The sequence below is a fragment of the Poecilia formosa genome, unplaced genomic scaffold, assembly GCF_000485575.1.
Source record: "Poecilia formosa unplaced genomic scaffold, Poecilia_formosa-5.1.2 Scaffold269, whole genome shotgun sequence".
NCBI classification, from domain to species: Eukaryota; Metazoa; Chordata; class Actinopteri; order Cyprinodontiformes; family Poeciliidae; genus Poecilia; species Poecilia formosa.
In genome coordinates this window covers 267,039-290,561 of record NW_006800208.1, presented here as the reverse complement: position 1 = coordinate 290,561, position 23,523 = coordinate 267,039, and the positions used below count along the sequence as shown (strand labels likewise).

The window sequence follows — 23,523 nt, the reverse complement described above, 5'->3', positions numbered from 1 at the left end:
GTTTGAATTGAAATAATAAAAATGGCCTTAAAAATTCTCTCATTATTGGCAACAAAAATGTTGGCAATCCTGATGTAAAATGAGAGAAGTTTATTCTGATTTCACGTCAGACGGTGTTAAAAAAAATGTTTTTTTTTATACAGTGTATGTAACCTTCTGGTTTCAGCTCTATGTATATGTACAGTTTAGCTGATGTTTACTTCTTTACCTGGGTTGTCATACAGACTTTTGAGAAACAAGACAAAGTTCTCCATTGCACAAAAAGTAATTTGTTTCTTAAACAAACTTTGTAGCAAAACGTTTTTCTAAAAAGTATTTTTTATGTTTTACTAATATGATTTTTTTTTTTTTACATTCTTAATATACATTTGTATGTTTAATCAAGAAAGACCCATAGAGGTTTAAAATCTCATTGGACCAAACAGACATTGACCTTGCAAGTAAACGTTTACTGAACATTTTAAGATATAAGTAAAGAACAAATAATTCAAAATGACTAACATCCATCCAAAACGGATACTCCTTTGACATAATTTTGTTATCTTTTGAGAGACACTTATCTCATTTCATTTAAAGGAGCAGCGTCGGGTAAAATCAACTTTTTTGAGCTTTTCGTCTTGTTATATCTGGAGTGTTGTTCATTCATGTTTGAGAAAGCCTTTACTCTAATCTCCCATGGCAACCAGTCAGCTGTGCAAAATGCCTGGGTGGACTGAACTCTGCCTTCAACAAAGTTTCTCTTCACTCCTTCAGACTAGCCAGCAGCAATTAGCAAATACTTGGTATAATTGGGGACTCATTATAGGAGCTATTTCTGAGTGCAACACTGGTAAAAACGTTGCTAAAGGGTTAATAGAGGAGCCATGTTGTGATGACTTCTTGAAGGCGGAGTTTCAGAAAGAGGAGGAGCTTCTTAAGGGGCCAGATGCTCAATTTTAACACATTAAATCAGGATATCAAATTTCTTTGATTTATACAGCATTTTTATAACAACTGGAGGTAACATTCATACTTGATTGTGCTATAAAATGGCACTCTGTGCATAGAAAACACATTTTCTCGCTTTAAAAGGAGAATCTTTTGAGTCATTTTCACTGCATTTTTGAATAGTGATTTTTGTGCTTTGTCTTTTCTTTATAAATCAGTACAGATAGCTTAACGTATCTGTTCAATTCAGTTAATACTTTATTTGTACTTTTTAAAACAACATATTATTATTATCCTTTATTAATTTTTCTTTTTTACAGGAACGCAATACTTTATGCTAGTCACATAAAATCCTAATAAAATGAATGTAAGTTAGTGGATCTATTGTGACAAAATAGTTATGAAAAAAAAAAAAACTCCAAGGGATATTAATAGTTATGCAAGGCACAGTAAAACAAACTTTTAGAAGCACCAATAAAGTGTCTAATTATCCTGTCTGGGCTTTTAGTCATCCAGAGACTCTGTGACTGTCCAGCGTCTCCCTGCTAATCAAGAACTTGGACGAAGTTTTAATAGCTGCTATCCCTCCGTGCTTCGTGTAACTCTAAAGAAGGAAGAAAGGGCCCAGCTTCTTATTGGCAACCAGAATCATGCAGAGCAAACATGTGGCCAAATGTGTTGGCAAGACCCGCGCTGAGTATCATAAATTGAATTAGTGTTTGCTCCTTTTTTTCCCCCCCCTCCAGCACCAAAAATGGACAAAAACTGTGTCTGTGCTTTAATGTAATCAGCTGTCTGGACGGTATGAGATCCTGACATCACACACTAGTAAAACCTTTGCATCGAACGCATGGGAGTGTGTTACGCGTTGAATTGCTTTTATTGTGGGTTTTGCGTAGCCAAGGCTGTGTTCGCTGTAAACCCAAACCGATGGGTCTTCTCGTCGTTTATGCTCCACGCAAGCTCTTGGAACAGGAAGAGGAATGTTTTAATGTTTGTCTCGGGGTAATTGAATGTTTTTGGTTTGTTAAAGTAACAAAAGATTACAGATTCACGTGTACATAAAACACTCCTTCACTGGACACAATAGGAATTTTATAAAGTGCTCTGTGTTTCTGAGTACATGAATGAGAAACCAGAACTAAAGTGGCAAATACTTTATGTACTGCAGCAATAATATTTATAACTATTGCCTTTTTCAGTTATAAAATGTATTAACTCCAATGTTTTCTAGCAACTTGGCACCACTTTGAGTTCTCTCAGGCACTCAAAGCCCTCGTCCGATGAACTTTTATGTTTTGTCAACTTCAAAGTTCTACCTTCACAGCTTTACAGACACTTAAGATGTTTGAATGTAATCCCTGAAATTATGATTAATAAAATGGCTGCCAGGGAGCAAAAATAATAATAATCAGTGAAAGAATGACTTTTCAAGAAATATCAGCTTGTAAGGAAATCTTATCCATGGTGTTAGCATCTACTTTGTTAGCACTGCTGGCGATTAAGCTGCTCCTCTTCTGTAGCTGCTAGCTGTCCCGTAAGGTAAATGTTTTCACACACATCATCGAGAACAGGAAGAGATTCTACTTTAGCAAATTTCTTTCTTTTCCCTCTGTGAAGGTTTTATGACTACCAACATATTTGTTAGCATTACCACAAACAAAGGCGTACTCTGTTCTTCGATGGTGCTGTTCGGTGAAGTTAAAAAGGTTTCACACGATGACTGTTGGCATAAAATTGTTTCTATGTATGCTTCTTCAGAAAGTTTTTATAGTTTCAGGAGTCCACAGCAATGGCCATTAAATGCAGACAGCAGTCATTGTTGGGACAGCTTCTATCCTGACGGCTATTGTTTGCTGATATTGAAGCTCCATCTTCGGCTTTGACTGAAGATATAAAAGCTGGTGTTTTTTCTTTGGATCTTTGAAGCAATGGCTCTTTGTAGTTTTTAAACTGCTATTTTTCTAAATTGCTTTAGCGGTTAGTTGTGCTGCAGTGTTAATGGCCTGTACGTAATTAGAAACAACAAGTAGAGAATTGGTTTCAGCTGTTTATTATTTATTTCTCTCCTTTTCTAAAGCAGTACTGCTACGGCTACCATGAGTTTTGTTAGCACCTGTGCCTTTGAAGAAGGTCTTTGCTGCTAGCCTGCTGCTGTTAAGTTATGCTAACCTTTAGCCATGAAACCCAACGGTGGCAGGAAGAGACTACTAGGACATGCTATTGGTGAACAGAGGCTCTAAGAAAATGTAAGCTAGCACTCCTGCTTTGTAGCTGAATGTAAGAAAGAAGTTAAATCAAATTATTCTATGATTTTTCTGTCACATTCTATTTGATATAAGAAAATCTAGCATACATGTTTTTTTATTTTTAATGTGATATACCAACACAAACTACTGGCTGGTTGTGAACTGGAAAGAAAAGGTGGCATGTTGAAAATTCTCAATGTATAAAATCTTAAAAGTGTGGCATGCATTTGTATTCATCCCTCTTTACTTTGATATCCCCCAGTAGCGTCTAGAATCATTAGCTGTGTCTACACTGATGATGTAATCACACAGTTTGACATTTTGAAAGTAAATTTGCTTAATAGAAGCACAGTAATTAAAAAAAAGAAGACTTAATAAAAAGTTTTGTTGCTAGGAGGAGGTGGTTTTTTGGTTGTATCAAAATTGATTTGATTAGCAAAACTGCAATAGAAACACTTTTTAGCGGATGTTGCCACTGGCAGAAAAAATGGCAGAAAAAAATGAAGAAGACAACAGGAAGTAGTAGAGGATAGTGGCACAGCACTTTTTAATGACATATAGGCCTGTCGCGATAAACGATAAATCAATTAATCGCACAATAAATTAAACCTATCGACCTCATTTTAATTACCGGCTTTATCGTCTCTTCCTGTCTTTTGTCTTTCTGTTGATGACACTGAATGAAAAAAGGCTCAACTCCGGTGCTCTTCCTTAGTGTAATGTCCAGCGCACACTACACGAGTTGTCGGGCCATTTTCAAAACCTGAGAGACGCATTAGCCGACAGAAATCCTAGGTATAACGGTTCGATCGGGTTCGTTGTGCCCTGTGGTGTCCAGCCACATGGGCACAAAATAATGGCTACAAGTCCAGTTAACTAATTTTAAAACCAGGCATTAATCAATGCTTTACTAGAATCTACATGTGATGCATGTGGCTAGAGTCAGCGTAAAGTCATGACTGACTGAAAATCATTATAACCTATTCATGTCACGTTAACGAAGAACAGCTGAAAACTTACTGGGTTTATCAACTGCGGTAGCAATTTGGCTCCAGTTCCTCTCCTTGTCATTTCTAGATTCTTTGCACGAAATGTTAAATAAATATTAATGTTGTTTCCACATATCATCTCCAAAGTCCGCTGGACTTCATGTCGCACCGTGTCAGCTGTTTGGGATTCCCTTCATAATTTCCCCTCAGAAAGCATGGAGGTGAATCAGGGCTTTCTGATTGGCTACCTGTCACATTCAACGTTAACGCTTCCAGTCGTGGAAAAACCCTGATTTAAAGCGTCCACGACGATCCACCGTAACCCACCACACACTGCAGGATGATCGGTTACGAAATCACCAGCGACGATCTTATATTGGCCAACGTTCTAAGATTGTTATAAGGGGAAAATAGGGGCAAAAAATCGTGTAGTGTGAATTATTGCATCAGGTAGTCGGATGTGCCCATCTTCTCTATTTAAATCTCGTGATTACTGAAGGGCAATCTAGTATACAGATTTCATATCTGCACACTTTTGGTTGAATGCAGTATTTATTTCCACTTTGGCTTTATGTTGTTTAGTTTTTATTCAAGTACATTTTTTGTTAATGGAGACTGAGAATCCATTTTATTTTTGTTTTTGGTTATTTTATTTATTTAGTTTATCAGTTCCAGTGTTATGTGTTCTTTTGAAAATAAAGTGCATCTATCTATGGCAGGAAATCGCATGCATTATTAGTCATTTCCATTAAATCAGTGTCAAAAGGTCTTGAAACAATATTATCGTTTATCGCAATAATTTTTTAGGCAATTAATCGCTCCGCAAAATTTGTTATCGTGACAGGCCTAATGACATATCGTGTGATTAAACCTGTTCATGTTTGATTTTAATCACGTTTCGTAGTGGAAACGCCACCATTGCTAAATTGTGTTTATTCCACATTAGTGGAATATTGACAACGTTTTGCGCTCATTTGTAATGGAAACGCAGCTATTGACTGGACTCAGAAATCACCTGATTGTGCTGTTTTTAAGTAGAGCTGTTCTGTATTGGCCAGACCGCTATGGATTACTTGTGGTCTACACAAATGTGACCAGTATGGAAAAGTAGCATTAAAAATAAAATGGTGGTGAAAGAAAATCATAACAAGTGAGACCAAAATACAACTTTTTTTCATTCATTTATTATTTTTTTACTTTAGTGCAAAACATTGTGTGGAGGAAAACTAACACTGTGCATCACCCTCAGCACACTATCCCCAAACAGGAAGTGGCTCCATCACGCTGTGGGGATGCATTTCTTATTCACTGACAGGGAAGCTGGTCAGAATGAATGAGATTCTGATCAGGAGGTGATTACACTGTAATCCTGGAAAAAACTAATTTTTTCCACATTATAGTACTTTTCTACTTTGTTAGTCTATCAGCTAAAATCCCTGTAAAACACACTGAAACTGTTTGCTGTCATGTGAAAAAATGATGCACCAAGGTCACAAACATGATTAAAAAGTAGTAAATTCCCTAGAAATGTAGTTAGCTCTTCGTTTCTTTAAACGGAATGAGAATCGAAGGTACTTTGTGCACTGACTGGTATTTTTAAACAAAGTACTCCACTCCCATTTTCCTACAATCTATAGTTTGTTGGATCGCAGAGAAAACATCTCCTCTGTGCGACGACTCCAAGCCAATTAGTGGATATATGCCAGATGAGCATTTTCCATTTAGGCATATTTTGAAAGTACACTCAGATTGCCTAGCAACTGTACTAATAGAGTGCTTTCTGAGACAAGGAATCATTTGTGTAAGGTGGGTATTTAAACTGAACGGGAAGCTGTTTGCCAGGATTGACATATTATGCCAAATTTCTGCAGATAATCTTCATTTCATAACTCCAGATATCAGCGTTTTGTCTTTGCACAATGAATTTTTCTGAATACAAATTAACTCAAAATTACCCTGCTTGTGTGATATCACCTCTGAGACTAATCCGGTTTTTCATTCAGTGTATGCATTTATCATGATTTTTCTTTATTTATTTTTTTCCCCCGCCGTTTTTGACCTGTTTCTTACTGTGATTCTCTTCACCCAACCAGCACGGCGTCATAACAACAGAGGAAGACCAGTATTTAATAGAGCCTTTAAAGAACACGTCCTCCGCCGCCTCCAGTGAGTGGAACCTGGACGGAGCGCAGCAACATGTTATTTATAAAACGTCTGCCATCCCCTCGCCGCAAGAGCAAAGCCAGGAGTTCAGCTGTGGCATTTCAGGTTGGTGAACCTCCATCTGGGTTGGATTCTGTGTGGGTGTAGCTGACGTCAAGGAAGAGCTAAACATAGCAGGTCAGAGGAAATGCTGGTTTGGTACCAGGCCCGGGTTCTGGTAGGCATAACTGGACCTCTTGTGTGCCAAAACGAGCTCCTGCGGCAAACACCTTTCAACCTGCAGGAGTAAGCGTCACTTTGACTCTCACAAAAGCCCCTTCAGGAGGGAGGCAGTGCCGCTCAAAAGTGTCCAGCTCTTTCACGTTTTGTTGCATAGCGACCACAAACTTTGGTGTATCTCGTTGGGATGTTCTGTGACAGACCAACATGAAGCAGAGTGCAGTTGTGAAGAGATAGACCGCAGTTTTCAAACTATGTTACAAATAAAAATGGTAGGAGTTCATCCCCCTGAGCTAAAACTGTCTTTGTAGTTTCAGATGGAAATGTTTTGGAGTATTTCTTTATCTGCTTTGCTTTTCTAAATACTGGTGTTTTATCCTGTGTTCTCTCCAAAATACTCAATCAGGTTGGATGGAGAGGGTTGGTGTTCATCAACGGCTTTTTCAATTGAAGTCACGTGCTGACTTTCAATGGATCAAATTAATACCCTTTCATCTATTTAATCATAGCTCCAGTTCTATGCTTTGGGTCGTTGTCATGCAGGAATGTGAACCTTCGCCTCAGTCTCACGTCTTTTAGTCCTAAAATGTTGTATGTAGCTCCATTAATCCCTCTGTCAGCTCGGAAAATCATCCACACTGAATGATGTTGCCACCACCACGTTTCATGACGACGATGCTGTGATGTGCAGCGTTAGATTTTCCCCTCATGGATCTATTTGGAACAATTGGTTTTGGGTGTCAACATCTTCTTCCACATGTTTGCTGTGTTCAAATTGGACTTGGTGTGGCTTTCCTTCCACAGTGCCTTTCATACAGGCTAAATATGTGGAGTCCCCAGAGGATTTTCCCAGCTTTGATTTTCTGCAGTTCCTCCATAGCATTTTTGTTGCAATCCAGCCTCTCGTTTACACATCACCAGTGATCGGAGTGTTTTTTGACACTGTGTCTCACAGGGACACTTTTCAGTAACACCTCCCGCAAAAATGTGAAGTACTCCATGTAAAGTAAGGCTTAGGGTACAGCCGTATGGCGTAGGGTGTGTGCCGTACCAATAAGGGACAAGGCCTTATTGTTTCCAATATGAAGTGGAAGATGAGGGTCCAAAGCGTATGCACGTTTTCACGACGTTCTAAAAACACAGCAACATCTAGTGTCCTGGCATGACAACTACATTAAAGTCGAGGTGTCATGGCGGTCTCGTCTTCCCCAATCAACATCCGAAAATAACATCCGGCAGTTTCCAGACAGTGGTCTCATGTAAACATAGCCTTAGGTTACGTTACGTTCTGGTTATAAATGCATGGCAGTTTTCAGATTTTCAAGTGTAAAATTGTTGAAAAGCCTCGTGTAGTTTCCTTTCACTTTTCAATGATGTGATACCTTGTGTAGATTTTATTCACATAAAATCTGAATACATCAAAGATTGTAACGTTAAAAACATGAAGAAGTTCAAGGAATATGAAAACATTTCCAAGGTGCTTCAAGTAGTAATTGCATCTGACATTTTAGAAGCAATAACCACTTATAATAGGATTATTGTTTCTAAAGGGGGGGGAAAATACATATCTATGCAGATGTACTGCAAACTAGAAAAAAGACCCAGGTGGATACTTTGGTATTTAGGCCAAGAGCTTTATAAGAAGCAGAAAAGACTTGTCATTGGCTGGAAGCTAGCGTGCGCTAACACGTACCACGTTAAGGCTCCTCCTGCAGCATCTGGGTCATAAAACAAATGCTGCAAAAGTTCAAAGGGGAACATCGCCTCTATCAACCAGTCCTCTCTGATAACAATGTGTCGTCATTCCGATTGTCCTGTTGCTTCGTCGTAACTCTCTCTCTCTCTTTGCCTCCCTGTCATTCACAGACCTCACTAAAAGCAACGCACCTTGCCAGTTTAGCACGTCCTCCCCTGCCCACCTGTCCCCCGTCCCTCAAAACGCCAGCCAGCAGCCGGCTGGCGCTCACAGGCGCCGGAGGTCTGTCAGCTCCGAGCGCTTCGTGGAGACGCTCGTGGTCGCCGACAAGATGATGGTCGGCTACCATGGACGCAAAGACATAGAGCACTACATCCTGTCTGTGATGAATATTGTAAGTTTGGTCCTACTCTTTGCTCTAACGTGTTGCAGATGTCCGCAGCTAGCGGCGGATTTATAGACTCGCGGGGCTAAGACATCTGACTTTGTGTCTTTCCTTCTTTTCTGGAGGTCAGGTTGCCAAACTGTACCGTGATTTCAGCCTGGGAAATGTTGTGAACATTATTGTGACCCGTCTAATTGTTCTCACGGAGGACCAGGTACGTCCGAGTCTCTTTTCCCTAAGCCTGAATCGTTCACCTTTTCAAGTGTGAGCTCTCTTGTCTGCAGTGGATGTAAAGATGGATGCTCTTGGCATCAGTGAGCTGCCGTATTTTTATTTGACTGCCGTGGCTAAAGGGGCAGAGGGAAGACAGACTACTCACCATATGGACGGTGCTTTACATAAAAGCCGCGGTCCAGCGTCGCTCCTCAGGGAGATTTGATTAAAGGTTTTAGATGCACAGAACATACAGTACGGTTGATGGGAGAAACATCTGCTTTTTCAAAGATACCTACAGTTGGATCCACATATTTACATACGCTGAATAAAACGACACAAAAAATTTTTTCCCGCCATCTGAAATTAAATCAGACCAAACTTTTCTTGTCTTAGCTTTGCTAGAATTACCAAAATTATTTCCATTTGCTAAATGCCAGAAAACATTTTTTATTTTAGAAACATTTTTGTAACTTTCCTTGAATTCAAATGTTTTTACATTTGACCAGTTTAATCAGGAATAACCATCATTTAAACTGCATGACTTGTGTCAAACATGTTGGCAATTTTAACTAAATTTGGTCTGATTTAAATTTAGATGGCAAGAAAAAAAAACACTATAGTTTATATACTCTGCCCACATGAAAACAAAAATATTATCCTTATATATATTTATATAAATAAAAAACTTATGATGCTTCATTCAAAATGAGATATTATAAAATCGGCAAATCCCAAAAAGAGATCAAGCTTTTAAACAGAATCTAATAATTACATCCAACATGTAACAGATGATAAGAATGCGTGAACAGATGGGCCACAGCAGAAGACAGGATGGTGTTGTGTTGATCTGAGCAGGTTTGTACTGTTTGCATCACTTGACTGTATACAGCTGTTTCATGCTGCACTGTGTTGCACGTGTGTCTCTCCCAGCCAAACCTGGAAATTAATCATCATGCTGACAAGTCTCTGGACAGTTTCTGTAAGTGGCAAAGGTCCATCCTGTCTCATCACAGCAGCGGGAACAGCATTCCCGAGAACGGAATGGCTCATCACGACAACGCCGTCCTAATCACCCGGTAAGAGTTGGCCCGCAGCTGCTGCTGCCGCTACAGACGTAGCTTACTGCCAGCCAGCACAGCCATCCAGCGTTCGATTCAGTGTAATTGTCTCATTTTAGAGCAAATAGCTTGCAGGTTACTCGGCAGTCGCCAGCTATGCGCTACTGGTTCAGTCTGGTTCACATCCGTACAGTATGTATACCTGCCTGTGAGGGAGTAAAGAGCTCGGTCCTGGAAATAAATTGTGCTTTTACAGACGTACTGTACCTGTCACCCTGCAATTTATGTCAAGGCTGTTAGCATAAAGCAGCAAGAATTCTGACGTTAGCTGGAAAATGGCTTCAATGTGTCCAGAAGTGTTTTGGCCAGGTTACGTAGCAACTGGAAACTGTATTCTCCTTCTGGTTTGCTCTGGAGAGGAAGGCTTTGATTGACAGGAGTTTTTGGTTTCTGTACAGAAAACAGCTTTTCCATCATTAGTGAACACTTTCATGTTGTCTGTCACTTGATGTTCTCCAGGCTCTTTTTGCTTTTTATCAGGTCTAGCTGAGCTTGGTGAGCACAAGAAGCTGCGTTCACCAGACAGAAGGCAGTAACTCGTGTTGCAGAATTAAATGTTTAAACATGTCAACTTCTGAGGGGTAGGAGGCCAAATTAGGCATAGAGAAGAGTCAGATTTATTTTAATTAGGGCTGTCACCATTATAAATGTGCGCAAAATGCAGTCAAAATCACAAGTGAATAAGTTTGTTTATGCAATATCTTTAAAAACATGATCCTCCATCTACGTCCTGTTGTCTTCTTCGCAGAAGTAGAAACATTTGGTTATTGATCACGTTACTTGTGATGTGAACAAGTGTTTCCATTGCAGTTTTGCAAAATAAACCAATTTTATTACCGGCAAAAGTCCACCTCATACTAGCGCCAAACCTTTTTTTTTTTTTAAATCAAAAATGAGTTTTTTTTATTTAAATGGCTATGTTTCCGTTAAGAAATTTCATTTTAAAAATGTCAAATTATATACACAATTATATGGCCGACGGGAACGCAACTAATGTTAATGCGCCAACACATGCAATTAATCTAAAATGTTTAATGTGTTGCTATTACATAAACCAGATTAATCCTTTTGCCTATCTTGAACTAAAAGCCTCTGTTTTCTGAAGGGTTTCCTAGTTCAAAGTAGCGCGGGCGTTACACAGTCTTGTACTGCGTTCAACAAAGCAGAGTCAAAACTGGAAGTGCAAAGATGAACAAGGAGAGTCAGACTGGTGTGCTCAGTGGCAAATTTTGCTTTAAGAATCACCACGTCTAGAGCGGGCGCCCCGCATGCAGAGGCTATAGGCTGTGACTCTTGAGTTCAAGTCCTGGCTTTGGTTTCTTTGCTGCATACTTTCTTCCCCTTTTTTCCTCTTTCTGTCACATTAATGTTGAATAAAGTCCACTAGTGCAACAAAATGTAAAAAACAACATCCAGACAACCAAAAAACCCCACTGTGATGGACGTTTGAATAAAATCAAGGTAGCCTACTTATTGCAACAGTGAATTATCCTTCCATCGAAGCACAACCAGTTTATAATAAACATTTCTAAATTACGTTTGAAACAAAATGACTTCTTTTAAATGTTGCTCAATGTGAAAACTTGTGATGTTTGGTATGAGACAGTAAAACACTTTGTAAAACATTTTCTGAAAATGTGCATTTTGACTTTTCACGCTTACAAAGCGCAGTGAAACACACAGAAGGACAAAAGAGAAGTTCTACAAAAGCTAAAATCTGACGTTACTCCATTTTTATTTAGATTTGGTGAAGAAGGAAGTTGCGCTCAGTGTCTTCTTTGGAGGTTTTCATGTCATTTCCTTGAGTGGTTTTTGGTGCAGCGCCACCTCAGGTGTAGAGGGGAACAGTTTGCTCAAAGGGTTTGGTTCATTTGACACAGTGAAGTGTTGAAAAGGGAAATATGACCCATCAGGCTCAGAAAACGGCAAAGACTAAGGGAGTCAATCAAAACAAATAAATGTTGTGAAGGTGACTGTGACTCTAAAAGGGAAGAAGGTCGCAGAAAAGGAGAACAAGGCGGAAATTCAGTTAGTGGCGCTCTTGAATTTAATAGATTAAAAGCTTCAGCAATGATTGGATCCTTCATTTGAAATGTATGATGTGTTGTTCTACCATCGCAGTCATCTTCCACTCTATTGGATTACGTCTGTGTGGCGTTATCGCCGACCGAAGCCTTTCTGTTTACTCTACTTTGCGTTGGAGCGCTGTAGCTCTGTAGCTAAGGCTGCAGAAAGCTCCAGCAGTGGACGGAGGAGGGAACCAGGTGTTTTTCTAGAAGCAAACCTGTCATGACTTCACCATTGTTATACTAAAGGCTGAGATTATATCTGGCCAGACTGTGATTAAACAGAGAAAGAATGGAATGGCCAGGAGCCAGCGGAGGAAAAGCTGCATAGACGTGAAAAGAAAATGGTTAATTTAACGTTAATATTTGTGTTTCTGTCGTCTTTTTTTTTATTTTTATTTTTATTTTTTTTTAGATATGACATCTGCACCTACAAGAACAAACCCTGCGGGACTTTAGGTGAGTTGTTTAACTTCACTCGTGATGACTAGTTGTGTTGGTTTTCTCGTTTGGCCTTCAGCTTGTCCTCAGACAAACCTTATTTAGCAACTTTGTGTGACTCCTTCAGAAGAACTCCAGACAGTTCCTGGGAGACATAATGAGAAGGATGTTTTAACTTGTGTTAATGTAGCTCCTCTATTTTCCCCCCATGCTTGTTAGCTGAGGCCGGGAGTCCAGAACCTGGACCAGTTGTGGTCAACTCCTCTTAGGTTCCTCCAGTTCATAAAACTTCTCCGTATCTGTCCTTCAGCTCTAACCTCCGTTTGTTTAAGGTGTTTGCAAAGAGAGGGTAGGGTGTTGGGGAGGGGAGAGGAATGGTAGGGGTGTTGGAGTGAGCTAGAAAGAGGAGATGGACTGCAAGTCGAGGATGTGGAGTTGAAAGGGAAATGGAAGGGGAAAGAGACAATTACAGGGAGTGTTAGGGAATGATGGGGTGGGGGTGAGTAGGGTGGGAAAGGACATCAACCAGTGGCAAACTGCCCCTTCAACTCCACCTCAAACCTCCTCGCTGTCCATCTCTCCCCGTCTTATCTGGGCGAAGGCCCCGCAGGCTCCACAGTATATCTCAGAGGTAATATCGTGACCTCAGGGGTGCTTTGACAGATTGACCGCATTCGTCACATTCCCCCCGGTCGCCTTAATTGCCCCGGCATCTGCTCGGCTTCCTCGCCGTCCCTCTCTTCACTCCGCTCCCCTCCCCTCTGCCTCGCTCTCCCTCTCTTCGTCGGGGATCACGCTCGGAGGTCAGATCAACAGACCTTTAGGGTCGCCGAGTAATCACGGGGCTGGAAGATAATGCGCAGTACAGCCTGGTGTTAAGAAAACAGCCTTCAGTGCGGTGTGTGTTTGCACTCAACACACTCTTATCCCCTCCCCGTCCTCTCAATCCCAACACATACAAACATTCTCAGGCTAATCGTAGAGTAGCCACCCTCCTTCCTTTCCCCTCCCTCACCTCCTTCTTTCTTCACCTTCAGGCTCCCTCTTTCCACTCCACGGTAATGGTTTCAGTAGCCTCCTGATTTGCGAGTCTATTCTTGTTTTAGCCTCTTAGCGAAGAGGATACTAAAGCAAAGCCACCTTAAGTAGGGAGTTCTGTTAATGTGGAACAGTGTTTACCGCCAGTCCAGGAGGTGGAAAGGCAAGCAGAGCTGTCCTTGTTGTGAATACGGTGACAGATCAGGCTAACTTTGGCATGAAGCGCATCCTCCGTTGGTCCTTCACATGACGGCAGCTGATCTTGATGTATTTTATTTGGATTTGATGTGATAGGACAACAGAAAGTAGCATATTATTGTGAAGTAGGGGAAAGTGATACATGTCTTTGGGGTATGTCTACCAGTTTTGGACACAAAAAGATTCCTTTTGTCCATTTGTTCTTGCAAAATAGGGAAAGTCACTGCTTCCCCACGTCGAAAGGATTCAGTTGAGGTTCTGGTCACGGAGCCACCAGTTCGTCTCCCTGTGAACGTTTTTCTGGCGTGTTTTGGGGGGGAATACCCAGCACTCGCTTACAATGACGTTTAGGGTTGTAGGGTTTCCCCAAGAGTGTTATAACCTGGGTTGGGCCACCAGGCTTTACCTGCTCCCCCACCCCACCGGGAACTTAAATAGGGTTTTCTAGATGGAGATAACACTGAGTAAATACGGATTAAGCTAGGTTTATAGTTGACATATTGATCTGGTCATGTGATGGGTCGCCCACCAATGGCGGCGTCCCTGCCTCTGCTATAATTTCCAAATTTGATGCCTGCTCGTGCATCTCCGAATTTTTGTAACTTTTAACGTTTTTTAACACAAAAACACGGTGGGCCGCTCGTGGATCGCCGTAGCGCCCCAACACCGGGCTTAGGAAGTTTTCTGGGGGAAACCCTGAATGGTTGAAGAAAGTTCAGGAGGTATGAATACTTTTCAAGGCTCAGTAAGTGAAAGTGCACGCGAGCCAAGAACAACAAGTACGCCTGGATGTTACGGGCCCACGTTCAGTTAAATCATTTCTTCTCGTGTCCTGAATCGTAATAATATTGCTGCTAACTCTTGAGCTTGTAAGTTTTCTTGCAACCAAGTAAGATTCAACTCGATTAGATTAGGCCAGGTGGTCTCAAGCAGCACTGTTTTGTAAAAAAAAAAAAACCTACCTTTAAAAAAAAGCATGTGAATGGTTTTAGCCAAAGTGAGCCATTACACAATAACTCAACACACACTCTCAAACAGACTCACACACCTGCTTCGTGCTGTTATATGATCCCCTCTCAGGCCGGTAGATGTAATCTGTGAAGAATTGCCAGCGGTCCCCTTATCTGACCTGTCAGGCTTTAGGGGAGAAAAAAAAAAAGAAAAAAGAACTTGCGACACCTGGATTGTGGAGCGGTTTTGGCTTTAACCTCACCCTCCCACCCCCAACCTCTTTCCACCTCTCTATGAGGAAAACAGAGACCGTCTGACAGGTTTCTGCTGAGGCACGGCGCTAGCAATCCCTGCCTTTGTAGCCAGTACCCCATGCCGCAAACCTATAGGTATAAATCCATAACCCTGTCCAGACATTTCCTGAGTCTTTTTTTTTTTTCCTAAGTCAGCCATGCGGATGATTTCAAACTAAAATCTCCATCCTGAATCTCCATTTGCGCTTGTTGAGGAATCACCCGTTTTTATGACCATGTCTCCTAAGAATGCACTGCCTTGACCCTGTGTTTGTGTGTCTGTCTGGCGTGTGCGGATCTGCAGGCTTGGCCTCTGTGGCTGGAATGTGTGAGCCGGAGAGAAGCTGCAGCATCAATGAAGACATCGGCCTTGGCTCGGCTTTCACCATCGCACACGAGATCGGCCACAAGTGAGTTCTGAAGGCTTTTTACAACGAGATACTAACGTGAAATATTAGGTTTGACGTTACTCCCCAATGCAAAATGCAGACGAATCAGGCGAAACAAAACGGTTGAGTTTACAAGCGACTTGTTGGGATTTAAGAGTTTCAATGTCAGGTTTTGTTTGTGTTTCATGGTCTTTATTGTCGTGATTGTAGTAGAAATTCAGCATGTTTGATCTTTGACTCAGAATCGTTTATTTTAAGGTTCAACCAAGAATTGGGTTTGCAAATGATCCTGTAGCTAGACAAGCTACGCACAAAACAATGGTTGCTCTGTTTTTAAAATGTACCATTGTTTGACGTGCTGTCCTTGATTAAATAAAATTGTATCAAATTGAATTGAGTCTCAATCAGATGCTAATTGTGTGGCTCTCTAGAAAATTGAATTTCTTAAAAATATGTTCAAAATTTCTGTGATTGTGCTTTTTTCTAACGACTTTAGCTTGTCTTGCTAAATTTTTGCACTTTAACTTCCTTTCTGTTTTTACATAAACGTCCACCGAATTTCTTGACTTCATTATTAACCCATTCAGGTCAGCTGATTCTTATACCTTTGTACTAGATTTTAAAGCTTTTTCTCTGAATAGTCTTTGATAAGTTTCAGTTCCAGATCTAGTTGAAGTCCATTTTGCAGCAATAACTCAGTTATATGACTTTATCTGCCTGTCAGATTGTTCAGAAAGTTTGACTCATTCTTCTTTGCGACATCGCCCTCTGCTCTCGTGCTTTCACCCAAATCGTCAGCTCTTCACTTCACCCCTCTACTGATTAGCTGGTTAGGATAAAGTATCTCTGAACATGCTGTTGTGCTTTACAGCCAAACATCTCTGCTGATTGCATCCTGCACAGAAACTTTCTCAGTATTTCCATTAAATAAGAAACGCAATTAAAATCACACGTGAATATGTTTGTACACGCGATGAGTCATTAAAGTCCAGAAATCCGGGACTGTCCCTTTTGATGATTCTGTGACCGGATCTCGCACGGGGACTCGTGAACAGCTGTCGTTCTTCAGGTCGGAGTGAACAGCAGCAGGTTGGAGTTTGATGGATTGCTCTGAAATTTAGTACAGGCAATCAAGGCTGTTTTTGGGCTCACCCTGATTTTTCATCTTGCCCAATCATCAGGTGCAAATTTGAGTTTCTCCAGTACTTTGGTTTGCAGTCCATGCCGACGTCTCTCCAATTGCCAGAGTTAGGAAATATTAACATTCTGTAGTATTTATATTTGCCGATTCTGCAAACAGCCGTCCTCCAAGAACCGAACGAGGCGGCTTTTAAAGGTAACTCGATATTTGGAAACACGTTCAAGACGGACTGAACGTCTTTGTTCACTTCCTCCACGGCCGTAGACTAAATTTCCAAAACGGCGCAGAAAATCAACGTCATTGCTCACGACTTCCCTTCTGAGAAAGCCCCAAATGAGCGGTGCAGGAAAGCAGTGGCCAACTTACCAAAAACGCTACTCCAACATGACTGGTGTGCTCACTTGTGGTAAACTCCACCTGTGGATCTTTGTGTTGCGTGTTATGAGCCAGAGTCGGGTTTCCAGGCCGTGTCAGTCAGGTGAAGCTTGCCTCGGGTCGTCCCTGAAAACCTTTGATCCTTTTCACAACTCCGACTCCTCGCTCCTAAACAAACATCATCTCCTGCTGCTGCCGACGTATCTCCCACCTACATATCTCTGCTTCTTTCCACCTGAATATAAAGCAAAAAAAAACAAAATAATAACAATAATAATGATGATGTAATAGTCTACGTATCCATCCATGTCGGGGAGAGGTCAGCAAGATGGCGATTTCCTTTATTATGTCTCGTGTCTGCCTCTGTTGCAGGGCGGTTGTAAAAATAGTCTCGGCTGCTGGAGGATGCATAAAAAAAAGAAATAAAAAAAAAAAACATGCGCCGCTTAGCGTGGGCTTCACCCGGCCTGATTTATTTCCAGACTTGGGTAAAATGTCATAAACGCCAGGCTTAGAAAAACAGCTTGAGACTGCACGATGCAGTCGCGTTTGTTATATACATCAGACCTGATTTGTGCTCCTAAAAGTCTGATTTGACATCCTGCTCCGTCGTTCAATTTTCTTTCCAGACAGATAAGGCTTTTGGTTATTTGATGATGTTTTTTTTCTCGACATAAATCCTTTCACGTCTGAACACAAGCTGTTCAGGGGTTTCTCTGTTCTCGGATCCAAAGGATTCCTGCGTCCTGGCTGCAGCCGGCCGCCGCTCTCCCCGGCGACCTGCTCAGACCTGCAGGCGCTGATTGACAGGCAGGCATCCGAACGGTGATTAGAACTTTTTTTTTTTTTTTTTTTTGGTTACCGCTGAGCCGCCCAGACAAGGTTTGACCCCTGACCCCTGCCACCACATCTGTTTCAGAGCTCCACTGAGGTGGATGTGTCCTCCTCTTATCAGCAACCTGGAGCTTCTCTCTCTCTCTCTGTGTGTGTGTTTGCAGGAAAAGGCCTGTGGTCGCTCCCGGCTGCGCTCATTCACCTTCCTGTTTTGTGTGTTTCAGCTTCGGAATGAACCACGACGGCATCGGCAACTCCTGCGGCACCAAGGGCCACGAGACGGCCAAGCTGATGGCCGCCCACATAACGGCCAACACCAACCCGTTCTCCTGGTCCGCCTGCAGCAAAGACTACATCACCAGCTTTCTCGAGTAAGTGGATGACGGTCGCTCCCCCCCGTGGGACTGTCTGAGTGGGCTGGCCCTCGCCTGCGTGTGTGTATGTGTGTTCTGAACCGAAGAGGAAAAAGGTGCTTGGATGTTTTCCTGCTCGCTCCCAGATGTCTCGGTTTACAACCTGCTGCCTTCGGCTGCCCCTAGCGTTCCTCGGCGGGTCTCTCTCTCCCTGCCCCGCTTGCTCACGGTCCAGACCTCCTCCTGGCCACCCGTGACGTCGAAGCGCTTTTCACGTTTCGCTGCAAGATCCACTCGAAGGGTTTTCCTCTTTAGGATGTGCACTCAGACCACGTTCCTTTCATTTTTATTTCATTCACTCAATAAATATCAATAGCTTAGGGCTGCAACTAACGATTATTTTAGTCATCGATTATCAGGACGATTAATCGATTGATTGGATTTTGAAATTGGCACATTCTGCGGGTTTTTCATTTGCCCTCTTGAACTTTCTGTGAGATTGATTAATTGATTAACAGATTAATTGATTTCATTCACTCATAGATATGCATAGCTCAGGGCTACAACCATTTATTTCAGTTATTGATTATTAGGACGATTAACTGATTAATCAGATTTTTAAAAATTTACACGTTCTGCTGGTTTTTCATTTAACCACTTTAGCCCTTTTGAATGTTGAATATTTCTAATTCAACATTAGAAATATAATTAAAGATGCAAATAAATAAATAATAATAATCTTTAAATAAGGAAATACACTTTAGCCAATAAAATGTTTAATAGTAGTTTTTGTGAAAGTTTGATCGTAGATGGATCACAATAATGAAAATTAGAAATAAGAACATTAAAAACATATATATATAACGAGAATTGGAACCATGTGAAGCTAAAACTGACAGAGTTCTGTGTAAAACATATTTACAGACAGAGAAGGTTTCTGTTATCCGAAATGCAAAATGTAAAAAATTTTTTTGTACAGTTTTGGCTTAATTTCTGTTTTTTCTTTCATCAAATCACCTCTTTTTGAATCTCTATGCACGAGTTAATCAGTCAATTACTGAGTTAGTTGACGATTATCTCAGTAATCAATTAATCACAATTAATCAATTATTATTAAAGGTTTTCAGCCCGAGAGAAGCTCATGTAACAACTAAAAGAAATCATGAATGAAAAGGAGCAGAAAGAAGTAAAACTTTGCATCTGTCACTTTTTCACATGAAAAGAATATTAGCTACTCAACTCTGAATAGTAAAGCATAAAAAACTACACAATAAAGCATCAGCTTATTCAATACCATATAGTTTTGTTATTATTTTCAAATTTCTTTTAAATGCAGATAAAGCTTGTTCCATAAACTGACACCTCTCACTCCAACGCATCTTTCCATCCTACGTTGTTCTGAATCAAAACTTTTTGGCAAATATCTAACTTTGGCTCATTTTCCCTCAGTAACAACTTCCACACTGAAGACCATTGTCACTGGGACCGCGTGTCGCCTTTGCACCGCGCACATCGTCACCGTAAAAGTATTTTCCTGGAAGCGGATAACGCCTCAAAACGATAGAAACTTTTGTAGTCGGGGGGGAATAATCATCTGCTTGAACTCCACCATACCTGGGAATATACGAGCTTGTTTTTAGGCTGCTCTGGGTTTTTACTGCCGTTTCTTTTTCAGCGTTTCACAAAAGAGTTGTGTGTGTAAACTCTAATTATCCTCGGTTTCGCTCTCTCAATCGGAGCGTTGGATGTCGCGCAGGCGTCTCTCTGCCAAGTAAACAACTCTGGCTAAGGTATTGGCCTAGATTCCCCGTCTTGCTTGAACAAGAGTTTTTTGTTGTTTTGTAGAGATGTTTTATGAATACACTCACTCACATTTTAGGAGTCATATATTCTCTAAATTTGCCTGCCAGTTTGTTATAAATCTCCATGGTCAGGAAGTCTATTGAACTCAGTTTTAGTGTTTTTTTTTGGTTGGATGAATCATCCCGCTGGCCCCGGCGCTGCCAGCGTCCTCTCTGTAGTGACATGAATGAACGCCCCGTGAGCTCATTGATCGCTGACTCTGCTGCTTATTAGAGGATGTCTCTGCTTATTCTAATGAATTTGGCCGAGCACAGCAGACAGAAAGCCTTGGCGACCACGTCAGATAGTAACGGTCATGTTTGACAGCGTGATTATTTTCTCGCTCTCTCCACGGAGTCGGCCCAGAGCGCACAGAGAGTCTGGGTTTCTCTCATTGATGACTGATTCCCTCGATGTACAAGATGCAGAGTTGTTCTCTGGTTTGTTGGTTCTCCTTTCTTGAAAACAATGAAATAAAATTTGGACTGGTTGCGTGTTTTACTTCCTTCTTAGGGACAGAAGCAATAGGATGTATGTAAGCTTTTCCCAATAAACAATAAATCCATTATTTTTATCAAAATAAAATGAGCGCAGTCATTTTCATTTGGTTGTTAAAAAGATGCTTCTATTTAATATTGTTGAATTTTGAGAAACATTTTGATACTACAAAGTAGACTGCTTCTTTTTCCAGTTTTCCCCATCTAAGCTGAATGATTATTGGTTTTTTAAATGCAGTTTTTGATACTGAAGCTTCATAATCTGTTTCTATTATTGTGGTTCTGATCGTTTGTTTTGTTTTTTTTCTATTTTTGGTTATTTAAAATGTTTTCCAGTTCCATTGTTAAATGTTCTTAAATTTATGGTCGTTATTATGATTATTATTATATTAGTTTTAAGTGGTCTCAAAAGAACAATATTATAGTTTATCACTATAATTTCTGGGACAGTTTATCCCAAATTTTTGCTGGACGACAAACTGCATCAGACATGATCATGATAAATGATAATATTATTGTCTTGAGACCGTTTCAGTATGGTAATGGCATAATAAAATAAAGTTCACCCTCTCAAAGATCAATAAACTTTAACTACTAACAAACACTTGCCAATGGAGCTGGAAGACATTTTGAATATCTAAAAAACCCGAAACAAACAAAACAGGATACAAAACGGAAACTGAAGTCTCCGCAAATAAGATTCCCCTGGAAACCAATGCACCAGAAAGAGGTAGAAACACGGGAAAAACAACCAGTCCTGCAAAAGGAAATGATCACCCCTTTGATTCTCCTTTCATTTTCAGACACTCAGAGCCTTAGAAACCGTTTCAGACATCGCCACTGCTTTCTCCCCAAGCTGTCCGCTGTGCTCCTCGGTCTCCATGAAGCCGTTTGTTCACGTAACGGATATGGAGGTTTAAGTCCCACTCAGGTGTGAGCACACAACTTTGAACCCACTCCAGATCTTTCTCTCTCAGCCTGCGTTGCCATTTTATTGGCTCCTCCATGGATACGGTCCAAGCAGAGACATACAGTATCGTATCAAAGAGCCATGTAATCAGAGAGGGCCGGTCAGTTCCTTCCTGCTGCCTCCGGTGGAACGTTGCTGTTTGTGCGTCTCTTCCCTTTGATTATTAGGCGTCGGTGTGTAATATCGACATTAATGACATATTATTTTGGACCTCTGACAAGCGTCCCGCCGCGGTGGTTTGGTAGTTAAAGCGCATGAGTCAAGCGGCAGCAGACGAGGTGTGCTGGGTCCCGGCTGCAGCGAAAGGCTCCTTCGTGTTGGAAACAGTCCTAATGTAGGTTTGTCTTTTCGACAGCTCAGGTCGGGGAACATGTCTGGACAACGAGCCTCCAAAACGAGATTTCCTGTATCCGACGGTGGCCCCGGGGCAGGTGTACGACGCTGACGAGCAGTGTCGCTTCCAGTACGGAGCCTCCTCGCGTCAGTGCAAGTATGGGGTAAGAAGGCAGCGTCTGGCACGATGCAATAATGCTTTAAGAATAATAATTTTAAAAAATCTAAACATTTCCCTCCTCCTGGCCCTCCAGAATATCACTTTTATGTTAAAACACCAATTATAGTTATGGTTATTTTTGTAGAGCAAAGAATGTTGCCATAACATCTCAGTGCTGATTCTACACAAGCATTTTATCCCTTATTCTTAGCTAAATTACCATTCATTAAGCTAAAATGAAATAAGTTTGGTGTAGAAATAAGTTTATTCTTCTACCCGCTCATTTGAGCGTGTAAATATACTTCACTGCTGCTCTTCTTTTGCTTGCATTTGTTTTAAATGTAATTATTTTTTGTATATAACTTCCAGTTTATTTATTACACTACATCCAATAAAGTCAAACTCAACTCAGCTTGACAATAAAAAACGCTTAACAGATCCATGTTGGTTTTGTTTATGTTGTGGTAAAAGCAGCAAAATTAAAACTGCTGGGAAACTGTCAGGTATTAGACAATCGATTACATTTTAGATTCCAGTAAACTGTAGAAATGACACGTCAATGGATGTAATAAATTATCCTTGCTTGGTAAAGTTTCCTTTAAAGAAGAAAGTAGTGACTAACCCAGGAATGCTAGTTGACAACATATCCAAAGCTAACGCTAGCCTAGCCATGCTAATGGCTAGACAAGGCATGCTAGCTGCTAGCCTGTGCACATGAGTAAACTCCTTCTCATTTGCTAGTTCACTCAGGTGGTTGCTTAGTTACCGGTACTAAGCAACCAGTAACTATCCAATAACATAGATGAATATGTGAGTGGATGTAGCCTCCTACGACAACAAAGTAGCTACCGCTGGCTAAACAATAGTTTAAATTTTAGAGCTTGTATGGGATGAAATGTAACAAGCTACATAACTTAAAACGTATTAAATAAACTATTTTATACTCAGTAAGATTTTTGCAATATGTTGGTGTAGATCCTCAGTAATCCAGGAAATAAAAAGTCTTGACAGTTTTAAATGAAGGCAGCTGGACTTCTTTTGAAGATGTTTCTCCTCTCATCCAGGATGACTTTTCCCAGTTCTGTAACTTGAGTTGGAAGAAACCATCACACAATGACCTCATGATACAAGGCTCCTGTCTAGTCTTATGATTGTGTCATTTACAAATTTTCATAAATAAGGTTTTAAATGGACCTAAAGATAAAGCCTGGAAAACAGTTGATTTAAGAAATGAAAACATGAGTTAAATACTGGTTAAGATCTTAAGATAATTAAATAGTGACACTGAATGATCACACATGGAGTCAAATATCACAATTATGAAAATATAGATTATTGCATAAGGTACAATAAAATAAGCTACGGTAAATAGTTATAAAGGACTTTAGATTTATTTACATGAAGCAATAACTTCTTTGCACTTCAAAATATTTTTTTTCTGCATCATTTCTAGCCATCGATACCAGGAAACATTTAGAAAAAACGAACAGATTGGTATCAGTACAGGAAACAAGGAAACTAAAGTTCCAGACACATCAGTAATATGAATGAGAAACAAAAGTGGTCCCAAATGGCTCCTTGTGGGACTCCACATCTTATTAAAGCAGGGATAGATGTACATCCACCAATCCTAACAAACTGGGGTCAATTGTTAAACAGCCATTTGAAAATGTTCCTATA

At 40.7% G+C, this 23,523-nt stretch overlaps 1 protein-coding gene across 2 annotated transcripts in view; it reads left to right on the top strand.

The window, feature by feature from the left end:
- Positions 1-23,523, top strand: part of adamts6 (ADAM metallopeptidase with thrombospondin type 1 motif, 6) — a 74,096-nt gene that overhangs the window by 6,779 nt on the left and 43,794 nt on the right. For both annotated transcript variants that reach the window (XM_007570797.2, XM_016681110.1), the window contains exons 4-11: positions 6,259-6,433; positions 8,414-8,637; positions 8,759-8,842; positions 9,775-9,920; positions 12,444-12,487; positions 15,254-15,359; positions 17,913-18,059; positions 21,706-21,847. In XM_007570797.2, coding sequence (XP_007570859.1) covers positions 6,259-6,433; positions 8,414-8,637; positions 8,759-8,842; positions 9,775-9,920; positions 12,444-12,487; positions 15,254-15,359; positions 17,913-18,059; positions 21,706-21,847 — 1,068 coding nt within the window. The remainder of the gene's footprint in view (positions 1-6,258; positions 6,434-8,413; positions 8,638-8,758; positions 8,843-9,774; positions 9,921-12,443; positions 12,488-15,253; positions 15,360-17,912; positions 18,060-21,705; positions 21,848-23,523) is intronic.